Here is a 15679-nt window from a genome sequence, read left to right on the forward strand (position 1 = left end):
ATATCTATTAAACTACTGACTTTAAAGCTATCCTGTATTCTTCCCTCCCTGCTAAATAACACTAACATTAGTGGTTCTTCACTTACCTAAGGTACAGGTCACAGCTTGCAGAAAAGACTGGGTTACAGTCAGTAAAATAATACTTCAACATCTCCATTGTATTAACATAAGCACTAGGTGATTAATGCTCAGTTCATCACCTGACAATAGCCACTCCCCCTCTATAATTAGTTTCAATTCCTCTTTGTTGCTACCAGGATATCAGGGTCCATAAACTTCTCTCATCTTTGGGTCTCTCCTCTGCCTAAGGAGGGGTAGATGCAAACTATGGAATCTTAGGTAAACTACCACTCCTGTCCCAGAATTTGATTCCTCTCTTGCAAAGAAACCTAGTAGTTTTAAAATGTCCCTGTCACAAATTAACATCAAAAACAGCTGACAACATATATGTTATGGGATGCAACAGACGGCTGAAGAGAAAATATCTGACTGAATTTAGATCGTCTACCCCACTGAAGACTTTAAAAACACAGTCTGATAAGGTATTAATTAAAATAAATTGTTATGGATGTCAACAAAAGTTGATCAATTAGAAGTCACCTGTCTACACCATAAAGAATATGGGTACTGAATACTGCCAAGAGCCCATTGGAAATGCTTGTATTAGGTGCTGTGCTAAGCCTTTTGAGAGGCACCTCTCAAAACTAAACTAATTTATAGATATTTTTCATAATCGATTAATCTCACTCTTGTCCCAGCTAAATGTCCACACCATGAAAATCAATTACATTATAAATTCAATTAGAATGGTTTTTTTTAACCAAGATTTTTTCTCACAATTTGTTGATACAAAAAAGGTTTTTCTCTTAAATTATTCCTATGGCACTAAAGAACTCAACAAAATTCTATAAATCCCTATAAAACGTAATTTTTGAGCACACTTCCCTTCTGTTGAAATGAATATGTTAACTGAACTTTGCCATCTGAGATATGTTTATTCATTTTTGCTTCATGTCATCCACAGACTGAGGTAAAACTTAAGACATATAAAGGTCTTCCTCATATTCCATGGGTCTTTCAGGGGTTGGGAACCAGTGGCCTCGAGGCCACATGTGGCCCTCTAGGTCCTCAAATGTGGCCCTTTGAACACAAACTTCACAGAACACAGAAGTTTGGATTCAGTCAAAAGGCCTCACTTGAGGACCTAGAGGGCCACATGTGGCCTCGAGGCTGCAGGATCCCCTCCCCTGGTTCTAGTGCTTTTTCTATCCATACCTAATCCATATAACCTGGGGTAAAATACACAGTAACATTTCCAAACAGCATGTCCTGTTATTCTTCTCTAAATGTGCTAGAGTTGTGAGAAATACTACCGCCTACTGTGTCTCTCTTGAGAGGCAGTATCCAGAGGTGTGCACAGTCAGCCTTGAGGCATGAAGATGTGAGTTCAAATTCTACCTCTGGGTACCCTTGGGGAAGTTACTTAACTTCTCACTGCCTGAGGTAGTTCATTTGCACTGTTATGGGAAGTTCTTGACTAGAAATTCCCCTTACAAATAAAATCACAGGTCCAACCAAAAACAAAAATCTATGCCTATGTCATGAGAACGTCACTTTACAAACCTTACAGAGCTTTAAGGGAGTTATTTTTATAAGAAATGATATGTACTAATTTCTGTTGATATTGTGAAATCAAATTTCAAGTACAGTACCTGAGAGAGAAGGAGGAGAGCCAACAGGAGTTGAAGGATTTGATGAAAAGCTGTTGTTAGTGTGATCTGGAGAATAGATCTTAAAACAGTAAAAGAAAAAAAGATCATTCAATACAAAAACTCAAGTTATAAAGCAAACCCTAAAATAAACCCTGGTTAAGAAGCCCTGCTATATAGCCAATTTACCCTAATGGGATCATCTCAAATTCCAAAAAGGACTGATACCACAAATTGCTTGATTATTGGAGTCTTCATGATCAGAAATGCTTATATGGCTTCCTAAATAGCACCTTTGGAAAATAACACCTTCAAAAACATAATAAAAGCCCATTCATATTAGTTAAAAGCAATGCTCTATGACAGGGTTAGAATTCTGTATGACCCAGTTGGGTTCAGTGAGCATGATTAACCCAGATGCATTCACAGCTGTGTAATATGATAAGGTAGAACAAGGTGAGAATGCATGGCATTATACAAAGAATCATGGGCTTAGAGTCGGTCAAGCTGGGTTCTAGCAGCTTGTCCCAAACTGGTTACACATCCTTGAACAAATCACTTAACTTCTCTGTACCTGAGTTTTCTTGTATAAAAAATACAGGAGCTCTTGCAGTTTTATAATTCTGTGATCCATGTATTTTTCCTTGTGGTCATGGCTTGTCTGTATAGAAACTAGTTGTAAGAACTAAGTTTTTTTTTTTAAAGCACTATTTTTGGAAAGAATGTCATAGTAAAATGAACTCATTTGATACTTCTAGTGATGGCAGATATCCAATTGGAGCTCCTAAGTCGTTGCCATAATGGAAAACATCTCCAATTTATATCTATAAGTACACAGGCTTGGTCTACACAGACAGTATCATGTGTGCCTCTTACAGAGATAAAATGTGCCCTTTTTTCCAGGTCCAACCAACCCTTGCCTCTTGGTAGTAGAGCAAGGAAACCCAGCAGTACACTTTTACCAGTTAAGAAAATCACAGAACTTCCATGATGAAAACAGCCCAAATAAATCTTATCCAACCCCCCTCCCCTCTTCATTTAATAGATGAGAATTCTCAGGCCCACAGAAGCTACATGACTTGCCCAGTGTTATGCATTTCAATCTTCTATCTCTAAATCTGATGCTGTTTCCATTATCAAACTGATAAATTAAGTTCTGTAACTGTAATATTTTTCAATTACTGCACTTTCTAAGTCTTTGAGAACTTGGGGTACAATCAATGAATGATATTGTGACACTGAAGAGTACTTCCAATCTGGTATGTCTTCCGAAACTAAGTAATTTTGGACATGAAAGAAATGATAATGTCAAATAAACAGGATATGTACACACATACCCTATTGCTATTTAGTATAACTATTAGAAGAAGAAAGATGGGAATAAAATCTTTAGTTTTCATGTACTTCCAAGAACCCCCACCCCTTTTTTAACCAATGAACATTATATTTTACAACGAAGTTTGATACTCTCTAGGATCAAACCTATCCTGTTTGCTGTTCATTTTCTGAAATTTCAAATGTCCACTTTTGATTAAAGTTCACCCTTTTACAACGGCAAATGTGGAGTCCAAAGTAAATATTTTCTTACCGAAGCAAGTGCTTTCCCCAGAGCATCGCCGGTCTGTGAACTGCCTGCTGCACCACTTCCTCTATTTGCTGCAAAAACAAAAGGCTGACTGTGAAAACCAGGCAGTACAACATTTCAGAATTTTCTATTCCTAGTCCACTTACTCATAATTTAATTGCATTTTAATGCTAATTACATCACATTAATCTTTAATTAGCATTAATTTGTTTGCTAAGGTAGATGTCAAAAATATTCATGTTACAATTTTTTTTTTTTTTTTACAGATCAAATATACACCTGACACCTTGGTGTGTTCTTTTAAATGTCCTAATGCATATTTGCCCTATCTTTGATTAAGAACAGTGATAGGTGAGTGGCAGTAACCATATAGATAAAAAATTTGTAGTGAAAGAAGACACTTCAATTTAAAGTCTCTGGAGTCTCCAAAAGAGTCATTACTCTATTCGATATGAAATTAGGTTATTTTTGACACCAATTTTTGACACATAGCAAACACTATGTCTCCCTCATAGCTCACTGGACTAAATAAACAATGAATCTGTATAGATATGACCTGTAGAAAAATGAAATGTATAAAAATATTTCTTTATATATCATTTATTAACAGAGAAACAAATTGCTATGTCACCAGAATCAATCAAATCAAAATTCTGAGGATAAAATTATGCTAGCAACTCTTAAGGCTTATCTTTATCATCCCAAACACACTAATCTACTGTTAAATAATGAATTATAAGTAAACAACATACAAATGAAACCTATCTGTAGTTCTCTGAAGCATCTCACAAGTAGCTTCTAGCACTAAGCTATTTTTCAAAAAAGAGGTATAGTTAATATCTCTGAGGTAACTATAATATACATCAATTGTATAACATGATATATAAGAAGAAGAGACAGTGTGTCATATTGGCTAGTTCTGCTCTTGGAGTGAGAAGACCTCTTCAAATTCCACCTCTAATACTCACTAGCTGTACAATTGCAGGAAAATCACTTATATGCCTTAGGTAACTCCTTTGTACTTATCTACTAAGTCACAGATGGGTTGCAAAATGCATTAGTGGATGGAATTTCTACAACAAAAGTTCCCTACACTGCCCAAAACATTGATCCTCCAAGTTATTTTTTTCCATATTTATAGTACATATTATACTATTTATTATGGGCTAACTTCTCAAAATACTATATAGACATATTCTTGAGAGGTTAAGGAAATAGATGTCATCACTGTTTTGTAGAAGAGAAAAAAGGCAACTTAAATTCCATTGATTTAATTCAACAAGACTTTGTATATTTATATAATCTTAAAAAAATACATAGGCTTTCCAAGTATGCTTGCTCCATTTCTAGCCATGTCCTCAAACCAAGAGGTTATACTTCAGTTTTTTTCATTTGTAAAATAAAGGTAATGGAATAGAGGATATTTAGGATTCTTTCCAGCTCTAAAAATTCTATGATTCTATAGAAACCTAGCTTCTTACAGTGCTAATCCATTCCGTGAAGTGAAGATATTATAATTGCCTTATCCTAGTCACACTATTTTTTCTTTCCATTTTTATCAGTATGACTATATATAGGTGAAGAGAATACCAAATGTTTTGATAAAACTTTTTGTAGATTTAATTGAGTTAGTTTAACACCCACATTCAGATACAGGGCCTAATAAGCACGGTGACAGACAAAACCTAAAGGTGGAAGAGCTAAAAACTGGAATCAATCATTTGTTTTGACCGAAACAAAACAAAACCCAAACCTTGAATCATGCACGTTTTACAGTTGGATGTGTATGTTTTAAAACATCATTATCTTGGTGCTTGTTTAGAACTAAAGTTGCTTACAACAATCTTCTCAGAGTTCATTGCCAGATATCACAGAATGGGATAATGAAAATATACTGAGCAAAAATGTTAAAACACTTGTTGAAAAAAAACCTTTTTTTTAATAAAAGGATATATATTCATTCCTAAGCATTAACTATTAAAAGTCAGGATTCTTAACTTGGAGTCTGTGAACTTGTTTTTTAAAAAATACTTTTGATAACTATATTTCAATAACTGATTTTCTTTCTACTTTTATGTGTTTATTTGTACATTAAAAACATTTTAAGATGGGCTCCATAGGCTTCATTAGACTGCTAGAGGAATCCATGACACACAAAAAGGTTAATAACCCCTGTCTACCTGAAAAAAAATGAGGTTTCTAAAATAAAATTATTATATTTCCTTTTGCCTGCTTTCCTACAGCACCACTTTTGGGCATTTTTCTCTTAGATTTGCAGATGTGACCGGCATGTGATGGTATCTCTTCACATCTAAACACTAAAAAATAAGTTTATAGGTCAAAACTAGGTTACCTATAAACAAATTTTATTATTTTTAATATTAAAATTATTTTTGTTTTTCTGATACTTTAAAAATATATCATATTCATTTCTGAATATATCCCACTCTTGCCCCCTATCTAATGAGTCATCCCCTGTAAAAAAAAAAAGGTTTAAAAAGAAAATGAAAATAGCTCCAATGAAAGGAGGGATATATATTTTCTTCACTTTTGTCTAGGGACAAATTTGGTCCATGTATAGAGAGCTCAGTTTTGTTTAATTTTTCTTTTCCTTCACATTGCACTTACTGTATTTAGTTTTCCTGGTCCTGCTTACTTCACTCTTTATCAGTTCATATAACTCTTCTTATATTTTTCTGAATTTTTCATAGCCATTATTTCTTATGGTAGCAATATGCCCTTATATTCATATACCACAATTTCTTTGGCCATTCTCCTACTGCATTATTTAATTTAAAATTAGGTACCATGAAAGAGAAGTTCTAAGATTTACTCTGTAAGATCACACTGTAAAATTCCACATTATTACAATATAGGAAGAGTCCAAACAAGACAGTAGACATAGTGTCAAACAGTCTCCAAAGTGTCTCTTCAAAATAACTTCAAAATAAAGAATAAAAATTGAAAAACAGCTAAGGGTCCAAAAAACTATTTTGGGTGGGGCAGCTTTTTTTTTTTCTAAGTTACAAATAACAGCAAAGTACTAATTTAAAAAATGAGACTCTGACCTGATAGTATTTTTATTAATTAAGGAACAATGTGAATATAATCTTCTTACCAATTTTAATACAGTTTTCTCATTTCATGTATAAAGACATTGAGATGGGTAGGTGGGTTGAAAAAAAATATAAAACATACTACCACTTCAAACTATCATAAGTAGTACTCAAGAAAAGAAATAAATAAGTGGTGCAAGGGAAAAAGAAATGGTATTATTGTCAGAAGGCCTGGGTTCAAATCTTGACTGATCCTTTCTATGGGTATGATGTTATATATATATATATATATTGCTCAGCCTCTCTAAACTACAGTTCCCCCTATCCATGAAATGTGAAGAATCGAACCTTACTCTTTATAACCTGCCAGCATTTTTGTAAGGACAGCAATTCGTAAACCTTAATAGACCATATAAATTATTAGTAATATTTATAAGATTGATGGAAGTAAGAGGTTTAAAACAGACAGATAGTAGAACTGAAAGGAAATTTAAGTCATCTAACCAGCCCCCTCATTTCACAGATGAGGAATAACTGAGGTACAGAAATGTATGTGTGCACATACATACATATATGTATGCATGCACACAATACATGTATGTATCTGCATGTACATATATACACATGGAATTATGCTCATAATAATGAATATGCAGTTCAAAAAAGGAACAAAATCCATCCCTCTGAAAATTTTATGTCCCCAGTATGAGTCAACTTTTTAAGTCTTTGATAAAGTAGAATGGATAAATAAAACCGGAACAAGGCTCATTTAGTTTTCAAACAGAATTATTTCTTCTTTTTCAGATATGGGGCATGGTACCCATTAATTTCTTGGCTACCTTTCCTTAAGTCTTAGTCTTCAAACTTGTCTCTCCATGCCTTTGATTCTATAGGTATTCACTGAGCTATCTGATCCTTGCCTACATTGTAGTTAGACATGATTTTTGAGAGGGGAGGAATTTCAGGTATCATTTAGCTGAATCCCAGACAGGTGAGGGGAACATTCTTCAGGTCACATGACTAGAGCCAAAATTAACACCCACATCTTCTCCCGGACCAGTTTTTTTCCAGTGTCTCATGGTGTCACATGTGCAAAGGCCCCAAAACAAAACAAAGCTAGAGTTTGCTTAGCTGGTCGGCAACAATTGGGATGATTTCTTCTTGCTCAAAGTCGGGGGAAGAGGGGAGGAGAGGGACAGGACCCATTTCTAAACACAATTCTGGCATGAATATGGAGGATATTTAATGGTTGTGAGGAACTATAATTTTGTAGGAGGGTTCAGCACAGCCAGTTAGATGATTGTCAGTCAGAGGACTTGAACACAGGTGCTGCTGCTGCTGCTGCTGGCTGTAAGCTTAGCAAAATGAAGAAGAATTTAAGATGCTTAGATCTGATTTGGACCACCCTCTCTCTGTCTTAATATCAGCTTTGGGAAAAATGAAAGTTACATTCATACACACCCTAACAAAAAGTCAGGATGAACTCTGCCTAGGGACTCACTGAATTTGGAAAATGTCAGAAGCACCAACTACCTCCACAACGTACACCCATAACCCTGACATGGGAACACCACGCAGATAATATCAAAGGCATAAAGTCTCTTGAAGAAAGTCTGGGTCATGGGGTAAGTATCTAAAGAAAAAATGTTTCTTTAAAATCGGAGATTAACCGACTAGAATGCTGAACATCTTTTGGCTGTTGAACTGCTGGGTGTGTAACATGAACTCTGGATCTGAAATTAATGATGAAAAGTAGGCAACATCTCTCTTTGAGGCAGTATTGTATTTTGCACAGTTCTTAAATTGGAACACAAATACATACTATAAAACTTTACTTGTTGGGGAGGTCTAGGGGTGGGGGAGAGTTTAGCAGGAAGCTAGACTTCCTAATTATTAGCAAGAAATGAAAAAAAAAACAAAGAAAAAGAAAAGAAAAAGAAAGAAAAAAAAGTTCAAATTGGTGTAATCTTAGTTGGTGGTCCTGACTAAAATCCATTGATACTACTAGATAAAATTCATACCTCTCTTATGCTACGTGGCTGTTCATCACCCAAATGTACTCAAAAGCTCAAGACTCTTGTAAAAAATCAAGTGAATATTATTTGACTACTCTAATAATAACATCACTGAGAAACCAAGTCCTCAAGGGGAAAAGAACACAATGTTTCTACCAGGAAAGCCACATACTGAAAAGCATCATGTTATACAAACATGTCATTAGAAGCAAAAGTAGCAAGCTAGGTTAATTCAAGAATCAGATAGATAAATTCCAAAGTAATCTTTATCACATGCTGAATTAAATCTATCTTGGTAGTCTGTTCTTTCAACACTGCTTTGGTTGAGACTTTTTTAAATATAGGCAACATCATCCATAGGAAACTTTGCCCTAATAAAACAATACTTGTTATCATAGTTAACATATTCATTATATACACAGTTCTCAATTTTTTTCTCTAGGGACAAGAGAACTGAAAATCCCAAATCACAGTAGGCTTCTGCCCATCGACTCACTTAGATGAGAAAAATGTCTTTTTCAGTGATACACTGGAGGGTCGGGGTGGGGGCGATGGACTTTTATGCTCCTGGGTAACGTTCTGCTGAGATTAGGTCACATGTTCCCCCCCCCTTCAGGTATAATGAATTAGGGAATCATTTATGGTGGGAGAGGCAGGTACATGGGAACCCTAAGCTGTCTCCTAATCCTAACCCTATTTATATGATATATACTTCCCACAACTCCTTTCACCTCATCGTATGGGGAATATTCAAACATACATTTGTATTTCCAATGCCTAGAACTTCGTACTTTGTACATAGTAGGAATTTAACAAATGTCTGCTAATTGTAAAACTGATCTTACCTCTCTTTTCAATAAATGTTCACTTTTAGTGTTGCCAGAACAATATGCTGGCTCTGGGTTAAACCCAGCCTTGGTAGGTCTTAGACAAAGACATGACAACAGCTGTTATATAAAAAGTCCCTATATATAGGGAATTGATTGATTCACTGCAAATCTTCAGTAATGCCATGATTTCACTGACATGAGCCTTCGCCCTAATGACACAGGTCATAACCCATCCTTGCCATCTCATTCTGACTGACTTCCATCCATGTCCTCTCATAAACATTGCAGAGGTTATTCTTCCAAACTGTTAGAAGATTTCCTTTAAGTCCTTTAAATCCTAAGATTTACTGTAAGCTTATGTTACAAAAATCTGCTCTGGTGCTTGGCTATAGTACTGAATTCACTTTGGGTCACTGAAAGGCTAGATTAGTGGAAAACAATTGTTCTACCATGTTGGAGAGACTTGAAGTAAGACCCTGATGAGAGAAGAGTTCATGATACTTTAGGACAAGCCCAACTAAGTAAAGAGAGGTCCTTTACTACAGGCAAGTTACTTAGTGATGAATACAAATCATGATTCTCTTCTTATTCTACTTCAATTTTAACTCAAAACTGGAATTAACATTTCTTCAATCCATGGTACTTTACTCCAGTTTATTCCAGTTTAAGTTTATTTTTTTAAAAATAAATATTATTTTGATGCTGGCAAGTGATTTTAATCGAGTTATTATACTGATGCTTCATTAAGGTGGATGCCTCTAACTTCTCCAGATGAAAAAAAATTCATTATAAATTTCTACTGAAGACATATGGATGATTATATCATAAAAGTCAGTTATTCATTGATGTAGTAAGAGTAACCCTCTTTTTAAAAAGTCTAGTTACGAATTTAGAAATAAAAGAATTAAACAAAGTAAACTTAGTTTCCTTCTAAAGCAATAAATAAGCAAAACCCAACTCACCCAAAACCTTGGTACTCTACTCCATCTCTGAAACCTGGATTGAAGAACAATTTAACTTTTCCTTTTGTAATTAACCCAAGGAGGTTAAATTGTTAAGGTTTCAGAATGAAGGTCTCTTGTCACATTTATTAAGTCTTACAATTCTGAATAAACCTGGGATTTTGCTTCCTCTTCTGTAAAATGAGCAGGTTGGAATATACTATTTCAATGATTTTTTGCAGTTCTAGTAATTCGATGATTCCATGATTTTAAGTTTTGTTCTATCAAGTAACTCCTGGGACAGTAATTAAGTACACAAGTAACAATGAGATAAATACCATAAAAGAAAAAGGTTCTCAATACACGTGACAGATGGTTGTGTGATCTTCTTTCAAATTGGAAAAGTAACCTAATGGAAGCATCTCCATCATGAAAATACTGACTTGTATCTTCACCAAGAAAACATGAAAAACATGATGCCCATGTGTTAATGCTTGAACCCCATTCTTACTGCATTAGTACTGCTTACAGTCATTTTATACAGAATCATGTGTGTAATCTAAAACATATGTCACGTTATGTGTTCCCTATTTACCAATTATTTAATTAGCTCTGTTTGTTCTTTGAGATATAGGCAATGTAATATTTCTTTATTTCCTGCACTTAAGCATGAGTGAATATATGCCAAATATTTTAGAAACTCTGCAGATGTATTTTATTAATCTATACTGTTTGTTAGGAAAGTATCAGTAACATCAGAAGAGAAGGCTTCTCATCTTGTTATAAAAACTTGCTGCCATCATTGAAGCCCAGCATACTCTGTGAAAATCAAATCAAATTCTGAGAGAATTATTATATAAAGGGACCAAAGTCTCCTACTTGCAATAGTAAAATTTAAAAGAATATTTGAAATATTTCCTTAAGAAATATTTAACAGATCAAAGATATATTTTATTAAGAAATACAACCATTAGGATTCTGTTCCCATCTGTACAGCAAGTTCCGATAACCCCAGCAAATTAGTTGATATGTCTAGAAGGTTTCTCTTTTTATAGTGAAGTTGAATTACTCCAGCAACTTCCCTCACTAAAGGATGATGAGACTTTTATCACTCACTTACAAATGAGGAATTCTGTAGTCTGTCATAAATACAAACTTATTTGTGATCGCTGCTATTCTACCAGTATTTTATTATGTGGTCAAAGAATTCTTATTCTCTCTCTCCCATTAACTCAGGACTTCCTCTTCTTGCCCTTTGCACTTGAGCTAATGGCTTTGTATCTACAAACAACAAAGGCATCTTTTGGCATTTACGTTGTGACTATAGTAACCACATCTGATAATAAGATCTTATCTCATCACCTCCAAGACAATTACTAGCACACAACTAATTCAACAATATAATCATTTTTTCCCCTGTGAGATTAATGGCTATGCTGACTACAGCTCATTCAGCATTTATTATCTTATGGCACCTACATTACTAGCTATTCTCAAACCATGCACTCTTTTTCCCATACTAGAAATAAAGTAGTTTCCCATTTACTGTGAATATATGAGTCCTCCCTTGGTCTACTTCTCCCTTAACTATGGTTGCTTCTTCCCTTCTGAGCATCCACACTTTATTCATTAAAAAGAAAAAAACACTAAAACCAAAAGTACACAGGAAACCTAAGCCAGCACATCTAAGTAAATGAATGACCATGCATTCTCTAATGGATCTAAAACTCATGACTCTAGTGATGGGGCTTTCCATCAGCCAAACCACACGCATGGTGTAATATGCTTTCATTTTCTGCTCTACAACTACTTCTTTTTTTTTTACTTGCTTTTAAATTTTGTAGACTTCACTGATAATTAGCAAAATTATACCATGGATTTACCATGACCTTTGTTCTTAATTTTTCAAGTTTAGAAGTTCCAGGCTGAAAATGAACAATAATGGAATATTGTTCCAATATATCTCTTTTTTAGCAAAGTCATGGAATTTCAGTAGAAATGATGATCAGTGATCCAAAGCAACCTGTGATTTTGGTATAAATTGGCTTTACTATATTATTATTCCCTATTTTTCATTTCAAAAATCCGTTGATAGCTCTTCTTGCTCTATGTGAGAGGGTTATTTTATCCCTATCTCCTTTGCTAATACCAAAAGCAAGTGAAAAGTTAAAAGTTGAAATGGAAACACAAATAGAAAGGTCAGTTACAACTATGCCAATAGAAATCTCTAGGATTGCATCTTTAATCTCTATGAATATTTATTTAGAATAAGCCAATATTTTTGATGTTAGCTACTGTATTATTAAAGAAGGACTTCAAAATGAAACTTGTAGATTGCCTAAACTAGATGGGTACAAGCAAACTTACTATAAGTGAAAAAATGAGCTTTCATTTCTAAAGTCCTTTCTTTTGGTCATATGCATTAACATGGAGACCTCTCTATGACTCACCCATTATACTGTCTGTTCCATTAGCAGGTGGTGTGCAGGAAGAGGCGCTGTAATGGTTTGTACCACTACGATGGAAAGTGGACATCGGAGGAAGACTAGAATTGATGTCTGCTGAGGAGTGTGAAGGATAACTCTGTAGTAAGAAGTAGAAAATTTGAAGTTAAAAAAAAAAAACGACCATCCAGTTCTGTATTTCTTTCCTGCTTCACTAAAAGCTACTCATTTTGCACCAAAGTTTTGCCTTTACATTCTACAAATAATTAAGTACAACTGTTAAGTTACTCTAAATATCTTAGACCTTACATTTTATAAGCTGAATAAAATTTTAAAAAATTATGTATAATCCTCAGAAAGATGGCATACATGAGAGTTTTGGGTTTTCATCAAATAGGACTGTAATTATCAAGTGACCTAAACATTATAGAGTAAATACTACACTAAAAATTATCTCCATCTGCATAGCTGAAAAATGCTTAAATTAATAAGAATTCTGATGGAAGTTTGATTCGGCTTTCATTTTAAGCTCACCTCTAACAGAATTTTTTAATGGCTTCTAAAGTGGTCATTTGAGAAAGATTTTGCCACATACCAAATTTTAGAAGAGCAAATCAATATTTACTTGTTTCACATGATCTCCCAATACCATCTATTCTTGCTTTCTTTATATCAAATGGGAAAGAATAATTAATAGTCTTAAATATTCTTGCTGACTATTGAATCACCTTTTTTTCTAATTCACAAAATAGAAATGAGAAAAAAAAAACACCTTAGATTAACTTACTGAATCTGAATTATCTGAAAGGATATTGTTAAGAACCATACACCAAGATCCAAATTCGATTAAGATGGAACAAAACTGAACTTAGAATGACTCATTTTATTTTTGGTGCTTTCTTTGAATGATCTCTGTACTACCTGCTAACTACACAGTGGACTTTGAAATTAGAAGATTATCTCTAAAAAATAATTTGTTTTCTCATCCATCTTTTCAAATGAAGTTGTTATGACAGTATTCTGTATAAGTCATTTTTTTCCAGGGCATGTAATAATTGGTGATGTTGGTAATTAATCTTACTACCTATGAGTATCCTCTTGAAATTGAATAGGCCTACAAAAATGTGTCTATAAGATGACAATGTACTTTAGTCACAAAGATGTATAAAACTATTTTTTCAAAGAAAAACATATAGTTTTGTAAAATAATATGATTTTCTTAACATAATATATATGCCTTTCATATGACATGCATGGAACAAAGTGCACTGGCCATCTAAAACATGTATTTTCTTTGTACGTGGAATATCAGGATAAAACTATTTTATTATATAATTATTGGGGACACTTTTTTAGCTGTAAGGTTTAGTACTATAACATTAAGTTGCATGGGAGGTAGTTGTCATTGCTTAAATTCCACTCATTTGTTCTTCATTAGTCTTTATTGTCTTAATATATTCATTATTGAAAGACTAATCCAGTTCCTCCTGTCCTTCTGTATATTTTCTCCAACTCTCTCAACTGTCAGAGAGCTCTTCCTTCTTTAAATTCCTATGGTACTTATACTTTGCAAAGTATCACTTAGTACTTAATTATGTACTGCCTTTCATGACTCTTTTAAGTTGTTTCTTGTGTAATTTCATCTTCCCAAATAATACATAAGCTCCATGAATGCAAGGAACATGTCTCGTACTTTTTTGAACCATCCTCTAGGACAGGACTGAGAAAGAAAAACAATTTCTCTTTTCCCTCTGCTTCCCTACAAAACCCCCAAAATGACAATAACCTCTCTACCCCCCAAAAAACCCTACTGGTTCATTCATTGACAGGCAACATTTAATAAATAAATGCCTGATATATAGAATATATTTTAATGTTGATTTTATCAATGTCAAAGTGACCTTTGACAAAATTTTCTTTGAATAAACAGAATGACCTCAGATTAACATGTAACCAAAAACATTTTTTGTTGAGGCACCTGAACCATTTATCCTACCCACTTTTACGCACCATTATAATAAGAACTCTTCTAAAATTATGCTACTTTTTAATGAGATACCTATAACATGATATATCGTTCAGAGAAAGAAAGGATAATGGGATGGTAAGCAGAAAAAATCTTTAGAAAAGAATCCCACACTTTAAAAAATCACTTGACAAACATTTATAGACTGCCTATCAAATGGAAGTTAAGGAGCTTTCCCAAGAAGTTTATGATATAGGTGATAAAGCATATCCATAAAGTCCTGTACTTTGTGCAGGCAAGAGAAGAAGTGGTTTGTGTGTTAAACTGGAGGTAAATGGATGTTAAAATGCTGATTTTATTTATGAGCTATATCAGGCATGGTAAGATTAATTTAATAAAAACCCAAAGAAATGAAACTTTCAAGTCATGGGACTGTCATCTTCCTTTTAAACAATATTTTCCTTTTAAAAAATAAATCACAAGGAAACAATATGGCATTAGGGAATTCATTAAACAACAAAAACATCAAACAACTGTTGGATTATGTCCTAGAGTCCACATGCATTCAACCTAAAATACTATACATGCCATATGCAGAGTCATCTATCAGGAGCACCGATGTTCACAGAGTGATACCTCTGTGCCACTACAATATGTGCATAAAAGATTCAATCATGTTCGTTCTGCTCTGTATGATAAGGCAGGAGATTAGATTCTGACAGTTTTAAAGAGAGGTGATAGACGATACCTATAGGTAACCAAAACATAAATGAGAATAACAAAAAGTCTCAAGCGTTATAGTTAATTAATATTTTAGTTAGGTAAAATAAAGAGTAGCAGAGAGTTCAGTCAGTCAGTTAACAAGCATTTATTTATTAAGCCCTTCACTATGTGTCAGGCTTAGATGTTCTAGTCATCAAGTACACAAAAGAATATGCGTTATAAGAATGAGTCATGTGACACTGAAGTGGGAACAAACAATGAAAAAATAGGGAAAAGAACATAATTAATATGGAAATGTTTCTTTAGTTTTTTTTTTTAAACACATGTAGAGTATGTGATTTCTTTATTGGGAACTACTGGTGAGTGTGTGTGTGTGTGTGTGTGTGTGTGTGTGTGTGTGTGTGTGTGTG

The 15679-nt window shown here is 34.0% G+C and overlaps 1 protein-coding gene across 7 annotated transcripts in view; it reads right to left on the reverse strand.

The window, feature by feature from the left end:
• TCF4 (transcription factor 4) overlaps window positions 1-15679 on the reverse strand; it is a 440264-nt gene that overhangs the window by 39158 nt on the left and 385427 nt on the right. For all 7 annotated transcript variants that reach the window (XM_027868757.1, XM_027868759.1, XM_027868758.1 and 4 more), the window contains 3 exons: window positions 12587-12719; window positions 3298-3365; window positions 1713-1791 (listed from right to left, as the gene is read on the reverse strand). In XM_027868757.1, the coding sequence (XP_027724558.1) occupies window positions 1713-1791; window positions 3298-3365; window positions 12587-12719 (280 nt within the window). The remainder of the gene's footprint in view (window positions 1-1712; window positions 1792-3297; window positions 3366-12586; window positions 12720-15679) is intronic.

The sequence above is a fragment of the Vombatus ursinus genome, unplaced genomic scaffold (genome assembly GCF_900497805.2).
Source record: "Vombatus ursinus unplaced genomic scaffold, bare-nosed wombat genome assembly UNPS02014791.1, whole genome shotgun sequence".
Taxonomy (NCBI): domain Eukaryota; kingdom Metazoa; phylum Chordata; class Mammalia; order Diprotodontia; family Vombatidae; genus Vombatus; species Vombatus ursinus.